At 44.7% G+C, this 16,423-nt stretch overlaps 1 protein-coding gene across 5 annotated transcripts in view; it reads left to right on the top strand.

Annotated features, from left to right (window-relative positions):
• F8 (coagulation factor VIII) overlaps nucleotides 1-16,423 on the top strand; it is a 75,498-nt gene that overhangs the window by 39,156 nt on the left and 19,919 nt on the right. For all 5 annotated transcript variants that reach the window (XM_080990230.1, XM_080990229.1, XM_080990232.1 and 2 more), the window contains 10 exons: nucleotides 688-909; nucleotides 1,543-1,813; nucleotides 2,603-2,777; nucleotides 4,448-4,541; nucleotides 6,392-6,603; nucleotides 8,067-8,217; nucleotides 8,918-9,127; nucleotides 10,596-13,302; nucleotides 14,221-14,386; nucleotides 15,743-15,955. In XM_080990230.1, coding sequence (XP_080846356.1) covers nucleotides 688-909; nucleotides 1,543-1,813; nucleotides 2,603-2,777; nucleotides 4,448-4,541; nucleotides 6,392-6,603; nucleotides 8,067-8,217; nucleotides 8,918-9,127; nucleotides 10,596-13,302; nucleotides 14,221-14,386; nucleotides 15,743-15,955 — 4,421 coding nt within the window. The remainder of the gene's footprint in view (nucleotides 1-687; nucleotides 910-1,542; nucleotides 1,814-2,602; nucleotides 2,778-4,447; nucleotides 4,542-6,391; nucleotides 6,604-8,066; nucleotides 8,218-8,917; nucleotides 9,128-10,595; nucleotides 13,303-14,220; nucleotides 14,387-15,742; nucleotides 15,956-16,423) is intronic.

Raw genomic sequence — 16,423 nt, 5'->3', positions numbered from 1 at the left:
TAGCTAGGGATGAGGGGAGTTGTAGTCCCAAAACATCTGGAGGGCCGAGTTTGCCTATGCCTGAGTTAGAATATATAATTCACAGATCTGTATGTTGCTGTTCCATAGCTATCAGAGCTATGGGGAGAAACATGCATTGCTATTAAAGGGTTTCTAGGCTGTGGAGTGACTCCATTAACCCAGGTTAGTCATTGGTTTCTCCTCCTCTTCTGGAAGGACTACAAAGGGCAATAACAATAGCAACTGCTCTTTTGACTCCTGGCTCAAGATTCTTGGCTGCAACTCCTGGCTCAAGATTCCTCCCTCTGCTTCTTTGTCCTGACCCCAAGTCCCTGTTTGATAGCATCAAAACCAATTCATTCTTGAGTGATCAGGCTTCCTAAACAAAGCTAGTGCTTCCAGCAGTAAGAGATTCACCATAGACTCTAACATGGTATTTAACGTAAGTATGTACAGATGAGATACATACAAAATGATTTTTTTAAAAAAAAATCCAACTTTAAAGCATGGAACATTTTTCTTTCTATAAAGTTGAAGAAACTTTTTCTTTACCTTACAAGTGAAGTTTGGCTTGGCTGCCAGGGGCAAAATAAAATCTTCAGGGAAAGCCTGTGGTAGCACCCATTGGGATGTCTTGAGCATCACTGAACAGTTTCCTCACTTGTATATTTTCTATATCTCTTGTAGATTTCAAGGTGTGCCAGAACAGACTGGTCTACTGGTATGTCATTAGTTTGGGCACCAAACCTGAAGTCCACTCCATTTTCTTTGAGGGCCACACTTTCCTTGTGAGACACCATCGGCATACTACTCTGGACCTCTCCCCAGCTACTTTTCTCACTGCTGAGACAATGCCCACAACCATCGGCATATTTCAGATGTTCTGCCAGATCCCATCACACCAGCAAGGTAACAGCTATAGGAAAGAGGAGGTGCTAATGAAGGATCAGAAATGGAAAACCAATGGGTGAACCTCTCCCTCCCCTTTATTGAAAAATGGTATCTGAGTTGATATGAGATGCATAGTAACAGGCTAGGATACAGAGAGGTTCCACTAGCTTCTGCACCCTGCCTTCTCTTGGGGCTCCAGCGTACTGTTAGTTGCTTAATTTAAAACTGTATAGGGCAGAAATGGGAGACCCTGTGGCCCTCCAGATGCTGATAGACTACAGATGCCATCAGCCTCATGAATTTGTGAGTTGCTTAATTTTAAATTGTGCAGGGCAGAGTTGAGGAACCTGTGACCCTCAATATGTTGGTGAGCTACAACCCTCACCAGCCGCAGCCAGAACGGCCAGTATCCAAGGATGATAGGAGTTGCAGCTCACCAACATACTAAGGATCAAAGATTCCGAGAACAACAGCATTATTTGTGCAGGGAATGTTGTCTGTAGAGGAGGAGTCAGACGTCAACAGATTTCCCACCTGAAATGTGAAGGGGTGCAGGCCAGACACAGGTTGACCACCTTAGTGAGCTCTAAGCCCAAGGAAGACAAAGTAGGCACATAGGAGATAACACCTATTTCTGACCTTTACTTCCAGCTGGCATGGAAATCTTAGTTACGGTAGAAGTCTGTCCAAACCTACCCATGAAGAAGATGAGGGTGGCGGAAGGGGACTACGTGGATGAAGAGGACTACTTGGAATACAGTGAGGCCGATATGGAAAGCACAGTGATCCAAATGGGTGATTCTCCACACAGGATTACAGGCCGTTCCCGTGCCAAGAGGCAGCCTATGACCTGGAAACATTACATAGCAGCAGAAGAGGTTGTTTGGGACTATGCTTCAGATAACTCCACTTATTTATCCAGGTAACAGGGTCAGCTGTGTTTCTGTAAGCATAGGGTTTAAGTTTGTGGCAGGCTGCAGCAGAATCTGGCACAGTAATATTATCATTATCGTTGTTGTTGTTCAGTTTCTATCCCTCCCTCCCTGCCTCCCTCCTTCCTGATGGAGCCCAAGGCGGCAATACTAAAAATACATTTTAAAAAGCATTCTAAAAATACTTTGAAACATTCTCAAAACAACTGATCTTTCAGTCTTGAAATACCAGGGTAGACAGATTGTTTTAGAATTCCACCTGTAGGTCACCAGGGAGGGCATTCCACAATCTGGGAGCCACCACTGAGAAGGTTCTGTTCATGGGTCAGTGCCAACCAGACAGCCCCCAGTGGTGGTGGTAGTAGTAGTAGTTATTTAATTTAGGAATTGCCTTTTACATATATGTCTTAAGGCAATTTACAGTCATATCATAAAAGCAGCTGTAGTTTTCTAAGCAGTACAAAACAAACACCTAAAACAGGAAATGTAGTCACAGAGAAGTTGGTGGTTGGATAGTGGGTCAAGCTAGGCAAGACAATTTGTGTTCCTGCTCAGCAACTTGCTACTCAGCCTACATTGACAGGTATCCCACAATGATGACCGCTGACAGTGACACTGCCAATACTCCAGGACCTCTTCCCTGAAGTCTGTGATGAGATGAATACTTATTTGGCTAGGTGCATGTCTCAGGTGCCTGAGATGTGATGGCCAAAGCATGATAGCCCTCTCCAGATCTAACATCAGCTCATCCCAGAACGTTTCTCCCTTCTCTTCTGCAGTGCTTATGCCAAACAGTTTCTGGAACATGGTCCCCAGAGGATTGGCTCCAAGTATAAGAAAGTCGTGTTTGTGGAGTACGAGGATGCGAATTTCAAGAGGCGGAAGGCATCGAAACCAGACCACATGGGGATTCTAGGGCCGGTCCTTAAAGGAGAAACTGGTGATGAGTTTATGGTAAGAGATGAGAAAGGTCAGAGCAACCCCTTTGTGATCATCAGTATACCACCCCACGCTCTTTGTCTCTTTTTCTCTCACCCCCTCTTCTTTCTCAGTCATTCACCCCCACACACATCCACACCCTTCTCCTGCCCCCATACCATCCTAAGTCCTAACTATGACTTAGGTGATTGTCAGTGAGTTGCAGCAAGTCTTAAGCTCACACACTTTCCTTCTGTTTTCCTCCTCCTTTATCTGTGAGGGGAGTGAAAGTTTTTACTTTTCCTTTAGACCAAACCACAGTTTCATGTTACAGTTCTGTTATTCTGTGTAAGAACTATGTAAGAACTTTTAGAAATTTAAAAATGTCTAGGGCAGAAATGGGAGACCCTGTGGTGTGGTCTAAAGGAAAAGTAAGGTTTGTGTGAGTGACCTTGTGTAAGTAACTTTGGCTAACAAACCACAGTTCCCTGAGTTCACATGTGATGTGGAACTGTGGCTTGTTTTCTAATGCGGAAACAACAGCTTTCACTCTCCTCATCTTAATATGAAGCAAGGAGATGAGTAGGAATACACAAGCCTGAGGCTTGCTGCAGCTTCTTCACAATCACCTAAACCAAGTTTTAAATGATCATCTGAATGAACTCATATGGTCTAGACTCTAAAGCATTATTTTAAAACAGTGCTGCTAAAGACAATTCTATCCCGAGGAACTATTTATATATCTATTCTGTCTTGGGAAACTGTTTGAGGGTTGTAGCTCAATATTCTTTTCCCTTCTTGAATCTTTTGCTAATTTGTAAGTTGTAACTGCCCTATTTGTTTTGTATTTCTACTAATCATGTTCTCAACCTGAGATTGAGGTAGGTAGCAGTGTTGGTCTGACGCAGTCGAAATAAATAAAAAACTTTTTAAAAATTGTCCAGTAGCACCTTAGAGACCAACTAAGTTTGTTCTGGGTATAAGCTTTCATGTGCATGCACACTTCTTCAGATACACTGAAAGAGAAGTCACCAGACCCTTATATATAGTGGGAGGGTGGGGTGCTGTTTTTCTCAGATCAGCGGCACAGCAATGGGCACACGCATGGCCCCACAGTATGCCAACATCTTCATGGCAGATTTGGAACAATGCTTCCTAAACTCCTACCCTTTCAAACCTCTCTTGTACCTGCTATACATTGACGATATTTTTATTATCTGGACACATGGTCAGCAGACCCTGGACACCTTCCACCAGACATTCAGCGACTTTCACCCCACCATCAACCTAACAATGAACCAATCTATGCAAGAAATACATTTTCTGGACACTACTATAAAAATACAGGATGGGCACATAGACACGAAAGCTTATACCCAGAACAAATGTAGTTGGTCTCAACCTGAGATGTAACCTAGGATTCTCAGGGAAGATTCAGGGCTCGTTGACACAACCATTTCAGCAGTCTGTGGTAGTTTTCACAGAAATTGGCAGAGGCTGAATTGATTTGTGTCAAAGACTTCCAGTGCTATCTGCCAAGCTCATCGGTCTGGATGTAGAGCAAAACATTTGGGGTGGTTCTTTTCTCCCAGCTTGCCAGTCTTCTAAACAGTGTACAGGCTCTGATAAAATATATTGTTACACCTGACATTTGGGCTCCAACAGGGCTACAAATCCTGGTTAAAATGTGAAAACTGTCATTTCAGATTATGTTCAAGAATCTAGCCAGCCGGCCGTACAACATTTACCCCCATGGCATCACCAGTGTCACTTCCTTTTACCCCATGAGAAGCAGCAAAAGTAAGACTCGTTCAGCAGATGGGAGTAGATTCCTTAGAGTGGGAGGGGTGCATGCATATTGTCTTTTTTCCCTTTTTAATCAAACTATTGTGGAAAGTACTGTGCCATACAGCACCAGGAAAAACCAAAATAATTTGCTCTCTATGAGCATACACACATTAAAATAACCATGCATATATTTGCATATTTGTCAATTATTTATCCTGCTTCAGCTAATCATGGAGGTGGGGAGCAATCTTGAACAATTCATGCAAATTGCTTTTCAGTTGAGAGATCACCAGGTATTTCCTCATCAGCTTTCAAGCCCTACTTTGTATTCCACTTAAGGAGTAGACATGTCTTTGAAAAACAAGATTGACACGGTGCTCACTTTGGTACAAAATCCTAACTTTGCTACGTGTGTAGCATGGTAGAATATGCACCACCTTGCTTTTAGAAATCTGCCTACCTTCAGTGCTGCTGCTTACCATTGTCTGCTGTTAGTCATGCTCCAGTCTTAGCAGGACTTTTCCACTGTATTTTACCTTCCAATGCCCCACTTTTTGTTTCCTTTCCTTTTTCCTTTTGCTAGGCTGCCATGTGGCTTTCTAAAGGCTACTGCTTGCCCTCTTCTGCAAGAGACTGAGGTGTACCAATCTGGTTTGCGTGTCACGGTAAGCCAAACTGTAGCTTACCAGGACCATGCAAATGTGCTGGCGCTCCAGTCCTTTTAGGTCAGTGGACATGGCAGCTTAGAGTGTCATCTGAACTTGAGATTGTGGCTAAGCTGCCTCCTTCTTAAACATGAACTATAGCCAAGAACAAATCTTAACTACAGTGGTACCTTGGGTTACAGACGCTTCAGGTTACAGACTCTGCTAACCCAGAAATAGTACCTCGGGTTAAGAACTTTGCTTCAGGATAAGAACAGAAATCGTGCTGCAGCGGCATGGCGGCAGTGGGAAGCCCCATTATCTAAAGTTGTACCTCAGGTTAAGAATAGTTTCAGGTTAAAAACAGACCTCCGGAACGAATTAAGTTCTTGACCTGAGGTACCACTGTATAGCTCCTGTTTAAAGAAGTGTAGGGATGTCAGAGGATTTTATCAACAGCAAAAATGGGAGCGGAAATTGCTAGTGCTTGCTTATTTGTCCCATGTCCAGAATGGATCAGTATTCACTTTTCAGTCTGCAAATAATACATCATTGATTATGTTCTCATTTGCCTTGTACAGGCAATCCTCCTTTTGCATGGGGGTTCCGTTCTGGTCCCCCACGCCTGTCAGCGGAGTGTGTTTTGGAGCTACTTCCAGGTTTGGCATGTATGTGTGATCGCCCATCATTCAGACACACCTAAACCGGGAATTGCCTCTATTTCCTTTGCATTGAAATGAACGCGTAATGATAACATAATTTTTGTGACTTACACAATTAATTACGTGACTTTTGTATGTAATTTTGCCACAACAGACAGCAAAACAAATAATGTCGTTTTTGGTGGAAGATGAACTTCAGTGGAATAGAAACAGTGCTGTATGCATATATGAGAGGAAATTGTTTTTGCAAAGCATTAGGTAAAATTGCAGTCAAAAATGTGTAGGCCAGGAGAAAGTAGTACTAAAACGCTGATGGATTTGTGTGAGGACATTAGGAAAACAATCCTGCAAATTGACGTGGAACTGTGGAGAAGACTGAACAATGAAAAACTGGGAGAAATTGAAATTGACAGGTGTAATGGTAGTAAGCCCCATTGAATCACTTCTGAGCTGACCACAGTTAGGATTGCCCTGTACATCTTTAGCCAGTTTTTGATTTTTAAAAGCTGGTGGCAAATACAGTAACACAATGGTCTTACGGTTTGTTTCCTCCCAGATCACGTTATGAAGCTCTTGCCCATTCGACCTAACCAGGTGTTCACCTACAGGTGGAAGATAATGCCTGAGGATGGCCCAACCAACTCAGATCCCCGCTGCCTGACTCACTACTATTACAGCTCTATCAAGCCTGCTCGGGATTTAGCCTCTGGGCTAATTGGACCATTGCTGATCTGCTTCAAAGAGACCATGGATCGGAGAGGGAATCAGGTTGGTCCTTGTATCTTAGGAGAAAGCTTCACAAAATAGCATGAGGTCAACTTCATGTTATGTGTAAGTGTGTGTATTAGAGCCCAAATGTATTAGCTATGAGTAAAGAAGTTGTGTGTGTGTATTTGTGTGTGTGTGTGTGTGTGTGTGTGTGTGTGTAACTCTTTCCATGCTCACTTCTTTCCCCTAAAATTCTCCCCTCCCTTCACCTATCCTCCCAAGGGAGTTTTAGCCATGTGCTTGAGAGAGTAAGAGCATGTGAAACCCAATAAGGGGGAGCTACAGTGATCTGGTTTGGATTCAGTGCAAACTATGCTTAGTGTGAATGTGCAAACTTGCAGGTTCCCAGAGCAAAGACTAAGGCTGCAGCAGCACACCTCTTCCAGTCCTGTTATTGCTATTTGGGGCTAAGATATTTCTTGGCATGGCTTAGCATATTGCCTGAACCTGGAACTCATGGTTTGCGAGACAAACCACAAGCTGAAACTAAAGTTTGTTCTTGGTTTACTAGTCATGGTTTTTCCTGGGGGAGGCAAACCACAAGCCTAGATTCATATGTAATGCTAAACCAAAGCCTGACTTTGGTTAGCATATCAGCAGCAGGACTGGGGAGAATCACTCTGTGGCTGTGATATCCCATCTGGGAAGCTTCACAGTGTTCATGCAAAGCCATAATTTGACTTAGCATTGCAGCTGACGATGCCAGTGGGGGAAGGAGATGGTCCTCATCTACTCAGAGACTTTCAACCAGACACTGCCAAGCCCAAATTGGCTTTGCTTCTGGATGTTGCTGCTGCCTTATGTGTCTATTAGACCATGCAAAGGTACTTTACAGGCAGCCATGGGTGACCATCCCTCTGAATTGTAACCAAAAAAAGCAAGAGGTCAGTGAAGACTTTACAAAATAGCAGAATAATGAGTTCTGTAAGATGAACCCTGGCCAACAACCTGGCCCTTATGTCATGGAGTAGCTGCATAATTTTCAAATTAATAATGTAATAAACGAACACGGAATGTTACCAGGGCATGGATAACTGTGGCAAGGCTCTGCATGGTTGTCCACTTGTGAGTGGGTGTTTGAACTGGATGATCTCCAGATCTCTTCCCAATTCATTTTTTTTAATGGCAACCGAGGCCATGCTTAGCAGTATCAGCTTACTGTTAGATATAGTAGAGGTGACAAGTTGACATGGGAACCAAACAGTTGGCTGATTGCTGTAATTACTGATACTCCAGCTTAACTCTGAGGTGTTTGCAGAGAAATGATTTAAAGGTCTGCATGGGGAGCAGTTCAGAGTTGGGCACCCAAAGGCACACATTCTAGCAAGAAAGCTAGAACCGGATAACAAAGAAGCAAGGTGGAAAGAATATTCCCCTCCTGCTATCTCATCTCCATATCCAAAAAACCTTGAGCAGTGATGCTTGTTGTCTCTCCTCAACCCTTTCATTTGTGGTTCTTCCAGATGATGTCAGATGAAGCAAGATTTGTTCTGTTTTCTGTCTTCGATGAAAACCTCAGCTGGTACTTGGAGGAGAATATCAACCAGTCCTGTTCTGATGCAGCCAATGTCAACCCCCAGGATCCTGAGTTCTATGCTTCCAACGTTATGCACAGTAAGTAGCCCCAGAAGTAAAGCTGTGTGGGGCGGGGGAGGAAAGGGGGGGAAGGGTGCATCCCTATCCCAGAAAAGCCACACACACACACACACACACACACACACACACACGCCTACCTACATACAAGCTTAAGCATGCTGTGAGAGATCTATTTACATCACTTAAATTTCATTCAGTACAGGCCCTTTCAGAAGTCCTTTTATTGTGCATTCATAATCATTTGTGCTCATGATACTATTTGCGGCAGCCTTACACAGTCCCGCTTTCAGTACCTGTCTGTGCCTTTAGAAGTTTTGGGGTGCTCATACTACTTCAGTTATAATCAGTGAATATCCTGTAACTTTCTGCATTACTTTTTATTCAGCAAATGTTCTGCGTTGTTCTTTTTGTCCGCTTTTGTGGCACATGGGCCCCTCCAAACAGCAGTAATTCATTGGGGAAGTTTTGCAGATCTAATAAAGCAGAAAAAAAATGACCACTAATGCACTATTGTTGTGTTGCAGGGAGGCACTGAGCACTCTTACTCCACCCATGTGCTTTCCAAAAACTAGCAGCTACTTTTAAAATAGTCTTTAGGGATTCCAGGACTCTATTATTTTAATCCTCATCTGTTTGTTTTTGAAACTCTTTTTTTGGCCTCAGTCCACCCTGTGACCTGGATGTTCATGGCATTTTCCCCATCTCACTTCTCTTACAGGTATAAATGGTTATGTTTTTGATAATCTGCACTTCAAGATTTGCCAAAACAAAGTTGTGTATTGGTACATCCTCAGTGTAGGTTCCCAGACTGAGTTTCTGTCTGTCTTCTTCTCCGGGAATACTTTTCAGCACAACACAGTCTTTGAAGAGACCCTCACGCTCTTTCCCCTCTCTGGAGAGACTGTCTTCATGTCCATGGAGAAACCAGGTGAGTTAGATGTGCTATTTAAGGTAAAGGTAAAGGGACGCCTGACAGTTAAGTCCAGTCGCGAACGACTCTGGGGTTGCGGTTCTCATCTCACTTTACTGGCTGAGGGAGCCGTTTGTCCGCAGACAGTTTTTCTGGGTCATGTGGCCAGCATGACTAAGCCGCTTCTGGCGAAACCAGAGCAGCACACTGAAACACTGTTTATCTTCCAGCTGGAGCGGTACCTATTTGTCTACTTGCACTTTTACGTGCTTTCAAAGTGCTAGGTTGGCAGGAGCTGGGACCGAGCAACAGGAGCTCACCCCGCCGTGGGGATTCAAACTGCCGACCTTCCGATCAGCAAGCCCTAGGCTCAGTGGTTTAGACCACAGCGCCACCCGCATCCCGTGCTACTTAAGACAATATGCCAAATCTGATCCCTTCCTAAGCACCAGAAGTCATTTGACATGAAAAAGTGACTCAGCTTCTCTAACCTTTAACATTATTTAATGTCTGTCCTGCTTTGTTTTCCTTGAAAGAAGAGTTAAAGTGAGGATGACTAAGCAGGATGGACTCATTTAAAGAGGCTTAAGAGTTCCTTCTCTTGATCTATTGCAGTCGTAGCTAACGCTGTACCCTCCAGACATTGTTAGACTACATCTCACATCATTTCCTGACCAGTGCATTTTTAAAGGGGTACTCAGAGGTACGCACTACTCCTGACCAATAGCCATACTGGTTGACAGAGGCATCCTGTCCTATTTCACCACCAGTTCTGCTGCCAGAACATCCTGGCTCTTGCCAAACGTGACAAGAGCTGGGGTATTCCACAAAGCATTGTCACTCAGCTTCTCTGCTGAGTGGCCAAGCAACAATATAGCATGCAGGAATGCCCTGGCTCTAGCCAAATTTGGAGGGAGCCAGAGCACTGCTCAAAGCATTGCTGCTCAGCTTCTCCACCCCAGGGAGCAGGGGAGCCAAGCAGTAATGTGGCATATAGGAACACCCCAGTTCCCAGTGGGCGCTGAAACACCTCCCTCTGGCCACTTCTGCTGGAAGTGATAAGGTGGGCTGAGCACTGCCTATTACACTTTTGCCACCTGAGGTGGGCGCTTCACCCTGCCTCATGGGTGGGCCGGCTCTGTGTGGCTGGAGCTGATGGAAGTCAGACTCCATCTGCAGGGCACTGGGTATGTTACCTATTATCCACTGTCTCACGCATACAGTAGGATAGTGGGGTCTGCTCTGTCCCTTCCCAGGCTGCCTCTGTTCTCAGTAAAAGAGGTCTACACATTGTCTGTTGGGACCTGGTTACCCAGCAGTCAGCCTCCTGGAATTCATCGACACATTTTGAATTTTGAGAGAGAGTGTTATTGGTCCTACCCCTTCTGGTTGTTGTACCCCTAACCGAGCAGAAAGAGAGAAAGCCCCTGTGCTTTATTGCCAATACTGATCTCATTTTTTCCTTCAATCCTTTTACCTGAGACAGGCACATGGATATTGGGATGCTTGAACCCAGACTTCAGGAGGCAAGGAATGAGAGCCACGTTCACTGTTTCCAAATGCCCCAATGAAATGGAATATGATTACTCTTATGAATTAATACCAGAAGGTGAACTAAATGAAGCCAATGTCTTGCAACCAAGAGGCTTCCCCAGGAAAAACAGGCCTGTCCAGCCTTGCCTAAAGAAGCATGGAGATGCAGAAAATGAAATGCAGAAGACCAACCACCATTTGGCTCCTTGTCGTGAAACCAATAAGCTTTTTAAATTAAACAAGAAAAAGAATCCTACTGACTTGCCGTCGCCTCCTGGGGAGTCCTTATATCAAGATAACATTTCTTTACCTTCTTCCCAAGATGACCTTGTTAAGCCCACTGATGCCTTTCCAGCAGAAGAAGAACCATCAACTATACTCAAGCAAAGTTTCCAACAGCATTCTTTCACAGGAAACCCTTCTCTCTCATGGAAAGAGTCTCATCTTAATAAGAGTGTGTTAGAAACTGCAACCAGTCTGGGTAACGAGACTCTTCCCTTTGGGACATTCAGCCCACTTGAAGGAGCTGGGATGGTCCGAGAGAAATCAGATAAACAGGAGGCAGTGGAGATCATGAAGCCTCATTCAGCCCCTCCATCGGAAAAGGTGGAGGCAATTCCTGAAGACCCTGTTACCAGCATTCAGGCAAAGGGGTTGCAGGATGGGATGGGCCTTGCAGAAAGACTGACCTTGAATGTGAAAAGACTCCCTCTTAAAACTGACAGTAATTTAACACAACAAAATGACGTATATCCAGATTCCAGATTTTCTGAAAGAGCTTCGCTTGAAGATGTAAAAACAGTTAACACAGTTGAAGGGCATAACGCTGTATCATTGATGCCAGATACAACATTGAATGAGAAAGTAGGACTGCAAATATCTACTGCAACTATAGGAAGTCAAGGCCCTTTTACATCTGTAAGTGAAGACTTCCTTCATGGCAAAAATAGGGCACATACAGCCTCTCTTGACAAAGTACATGAGACAACATCTCCAGCAAAGCGTTTTCAGGGTCATGAGACAGAGATGGTTGACACAGCTACTAGAGGCCCAGATAATTTGAAGGAACATGCTTCTTTATTTGCACAGAATGGTGAGCAAGTGGCTCCAAACAGATTGACTAACAACCCAAATATTCTAGAGAACTCTGACTATACTAATGACATTCTGGAGAGTAATGATAGATTCTCTACACATCCATTTCACACTAGTCAAAGACTAGACAGCTCAGCACTCCAAGAAGGTTTCCAAGAAACTAGCCAAAATAAGGATTTTGGGGGGAAAGAGAATAAAGCTTTGCTCATTGTTGATGCCACCGCAAACAGAATCTGGAACCCAAATTCCCATGGATTGCTGGGTAGTTTGTTGCTTCCTAAAACAAGTTTATCAGAAAAAGAGGATGCTTTTCATCAAGGGGAGTCACCTCCATCACAGCTAGTTGACCTGGGAAATGACACAAATTCTAAAGAGTTTGTAAGAAAGGGGGAGATAAAGCTACAACCAGAACCAGAAATTCAGAGCCATGAAAAGTCATCAGATGGGATGAGGTTGCAGCCCTGTCATCTGGGTCCTCATGGATGTGGTGGTCACTTGGAAAAGAGGTCTCTGAAATCACACCAGGCCACGTTGGAAGAAAGACATGCTGTACCAGTAAGGGAAATGAAGAGTTCTGGAAAAGCTGAAGAAAGAGCTCAGGCTTTGCTCAATGGTAACTTCTTCAAGTTAAACAATAAGGCCAAGGCTTCTTTAATAAAGGCACCTTTGGCAGATGGGGCTACAAGAAACCAACAAGCAACCACACTTGGCAAGACAACTGCTTCATCTTCTCTGTTCACCTCAGTCCAGTCCAGTCCAGTCCCGCACTCCCTGAACCTTCCTTATTCCCAACAAACTTGGAGAGGAGCCAGTTTGTCTCACGAAGTAGAGGATGTAGGGGGTGCAGCTGACACCATTTCTGGTTATCCTAGAACTCTTGGGCACAGTAGTATGGAAGCCAAACCTGGATTGGCCCCCACCGTCTTTGCAGGAGGACAACTCAAAGGTGCTGGCTCTGTTCTCCATAAGACCACCAGTCAGACAAATGAGGCTGGACTTCCTGCAACTCCAGAGGTTCCTGTTATGACTCACAGTGATCCAGAAATAAAAAGGGAGAAGACTGAAAATTCCGAAAGATGGGCCTCAGCAGAAAACAATCTGGACTCTCAAGGTCACCTAGCTGTCAATCTTCCCTTTCAAGAGCAGCTGTGGGAGGCAGCAGATAGACAAAAGGAAATCCATAGTGAAGGAGGGGACGTTCGTTCCATAAGTGGCAATATTCAAAAATTTGAAAGGAGGAAAAGAGTAGAAGAAATTGGAGCCCCAGTGCATGGATTCAGCAAAGGTGAGAGTAGGACCTCAGGAGCCAAGGTCCATATGGAGGTCTCCATGGCACCGACCGACCTCAAAGGATCTATGGTGACAAACTCCGCAAAGACTCTGAATCGAGCATCTGACTATGATGATTACAGCAATTCTGAGGACAAGCAAGAATTTGATATATATGGGGAAGATGACCAGGATCCACGTACTTTCATTGGCAGAGTCCGACAGTACTTCATTGCTGCAGTGGAGGTGATGTGGGATTATGGGAACCATACATCTTCACCATATCTAAGAGACAAGTAAGTTCTGCCCAGCTTTTGGGGATTGTGGGGCTAGAAATTCATAAGCCGCAATGCTCTCTAGAGCAGCCATTTCCCATGTTGGGTCCCAGGATTGTGCTGACCTTAGAATAAGTTCCCATCATCCCTAGCCAGTATGTTCCAGTGGTTGGAGATGGTGGGAGATGTAGTCCAATGACATCTGGAGTCCCAAGGCTGAGGAAGGCTGATCTAGACCAGTGAGCTTATTTGAGATGCTCCTGAGATTTTACCTCCAAACATTTACCTCCAAAGATCAGAGGTGATGTGAGGAGGAAGAGGGAAAGGCTTTTGGCTGATGCTGTATTGAAACTTTCTGAAATGGTGATGTAGTTTCCTCATAATCATCCTTGTGCTGCTTTAAAAGCATTTAATTAAAAAAAAGTTGAATATTACATTTGTATCCCACCCTTCCACCAAGCAGCACAGGGCAGCATACATAGCGCCTCCCCAACTTGTTAATTTTCACAACCGCTTTGTAAGGTCGGTTAAGCTGAGAGATGGTGATGACCCAAGATTGCATCCTGAGCCTTACAGCGGATTAAAGACCTGAACTGGGACCTACTGTATGTATAAATATTGTCTCAGTGTTTCTTAGAGTTGCACAGTGCATGGGCACATATGTGAAATGGTGACCTGTCTGTTGGATTTTGGGACAGCAGAAAGTTGCAACCATGATATGTGCCTTAAAAAAAACACAAGAGGAGCTGACTGGTAGTGACTAGATAAAGGTCTACTTAAGAAATATTAGGTGACAGGGTGGATAAATGTTGCAGAACACCCTTTCGCTGCCATAGATGGTGCTGGATTGCAAGGCAGTTACATATAGAAATGCTAGTCTGCAGCCGCTTCAAAAAAAAAGTCTGTACTTGACCACACCAGCCTCTTATGTTTTCACAGGGATCTGAAGAACAGCTGGAAGAAGCCATCCAGGCAGTACAAGAAAGTAGTTTACCGAGAGTACCTGGACAGCTCTTTCACTCAGCCACAGGTCCGTGGAGAATTGGAAGAACACTTGGGCATCTTGGGACCATACATCCGAGCACAGGTTGATGATGTCATCATGGTGAGACACTCGATGTGAAATACGGGAAGAGCTGAAGGGTGTCATCTCTCATACTTAAAGTGGGATTATAAAAACAAAAATAGTCTATCCCCCCTCTACATAATCCATTTGTTTAGGTCTGTATTTTACCTTACATATCACGTCCAGCTCATATCATTGTAAGAAAAGCCTGATGTCAGCACTTGGAATTCTTAGGCAGCTGCAAGGACCCCAGCCACCTAGTAAGGGCCCAGTGCTTGCCACTTAAATTCCCTACAATGCCCTTGGCAGAACTTTGCTCTGGGGCTCTGTGAAGAATTGAAATGGCAACTAGACCCAGCCACTTGGCACTGATGAGCATCCCACTGACATACTGTCCAACATTTTCATTTTAAAAACAGGGATGCATGTCTTCCAGGATGTGCTCCACGTCGAGTCACATGACACCATGCCACAATCTTGCCCTGGAAAAAGTGCTTTTTCCAGGGTGAGAGCGCAGTACCCAAAATGGTCACCACAATCTCACTCCAAAAACCAGGATGTCCCGTTTTTTTCTGAGACGCTTGGCAGTTTTGCACTGATAGAGACAAGGACACAGCCCAGGGCTCCTTCAGACCTCGAGCCAGTTTGATTGTCCATAACAGGTTAGTAGCCACACACTTTGTGTTAAGGAGTCAGGGTCAGCTCTACACATTAGGCAAAATGAGGCAACAGACAAAACTTTGGATGGCAGAACTGTATGTGCCACATGAACTGCCCCGTGCCACTAGGCTAGCCTACTGTCAGGTGCCCAACAGGACACTTTTTCATCTCCAGTGTCAGCTGCCAGTTCAGTTGGCTTTTGTATATGGAATGGGAGATGGGGGGAAACACATCACCTTGTCTTTCATCCAAAGCAGCAAAATGTCTTGGGCTGGTCATGTATAGGAAGAAGGTCTATGGATGCGGTGGGGGGCAGGGCATCATTACAGTTACCCGTGTAAGATTACTTCTTTTTTAAAAAAAAGTTATTTAATTACAATTCTTCTTGGTGAGTTGAGTGATTGGGCAGATTTCTGCCTTTGTGCATTAATATATCCATATGTAAAAGGGCAAGGTACTTTAAAAAAAGCTGACCATTTAGGGAGGGGGCCAGTAATATACCCAACAGGGCTAGGCCCCCAGGGTTACCTTGGTAGTTTTGGCTCAGATCAGCCTTCCTCAACTTGGTGGCCTCCAGGCATTTTGGGCTACAACTCCCACCAACCCAAGCCAGCACTGGGTGTATTGTCTTCCAGCTTAAAAGGTGACCCCAATAGAGTAAAGAACAGCTTGCGTTGTCTTTGTTCTTTATCCCCCTTCTCCTCTTTGAGCCTGTTCTTCCCTCCCTTCACCCAGGTGACTTTCAAGAATCTGGCTTCCCGCCCGTATTCATTCCATTCTAACCTGCTGCCCTATGAAGGAAATGGGGAGGAAGTAGAGCAGCCCATCCAGGACTCTGTGCAGCCTGGCGAGGTCCGAGATTATTCCATCAAGGTGTTGTCACACATGGCTCCTACAGCCAATGAGTTTGACTGCAAGGCATGGGCATATTTCTCCAGTATTAGCCTGGTAAGTGGGTAATGCATGCTCTCCTGCTGTTTGTATCAGGGCATTTCATGGGCCATGACAAGAGGGCTGGCCAGACCTAACAGCGGGCACCTTGCAAAGATTAAAAAGCAAAGTCTCTTCTTGCAAGCTGATGAAACTTAGTGCATATATTTTAGTTCGCGCGTGCGCACACGCACACACTCTGATGTGGAAATGTAGAGAACTAAACTCAAGGCTGGGAAAATCAAAACCAGCAGATTTCCCCATTCCTGGTCAGGTCACAGAATGTTGCTTTTCAAGATTTCAGGCAGAAGCCCTTCCCAGGCTTACCTGGCTTGAACCTGGAATGCCATGTGTGCAAAGCATGTGCTCTCCCACTGAGCGACACCTTGGGATTCCCTTTCCATAACTGCAACTCCTCATCTGTTTAGTTAAGACATCTGAGGAAGTTTGCCACAGATGGCTCTAGGACATAATTGTCCTTGTTAC

Source organism: Podarcis pityusensis, assembly GCF_964106645.2.
Source record: "Podarcis pityusensis genome assembly, chromosome: Z".
NCBI lineage: Eukaryota > Metazoa > Chordata > Lepidosauria > Squamata > Lacertidae > Podarcis > Podarcis pityusensis.
Note: the sequence above shows the minus strand (reverse complement) of the source record. Positions and strands in the feature narration are given on the sequence as shown.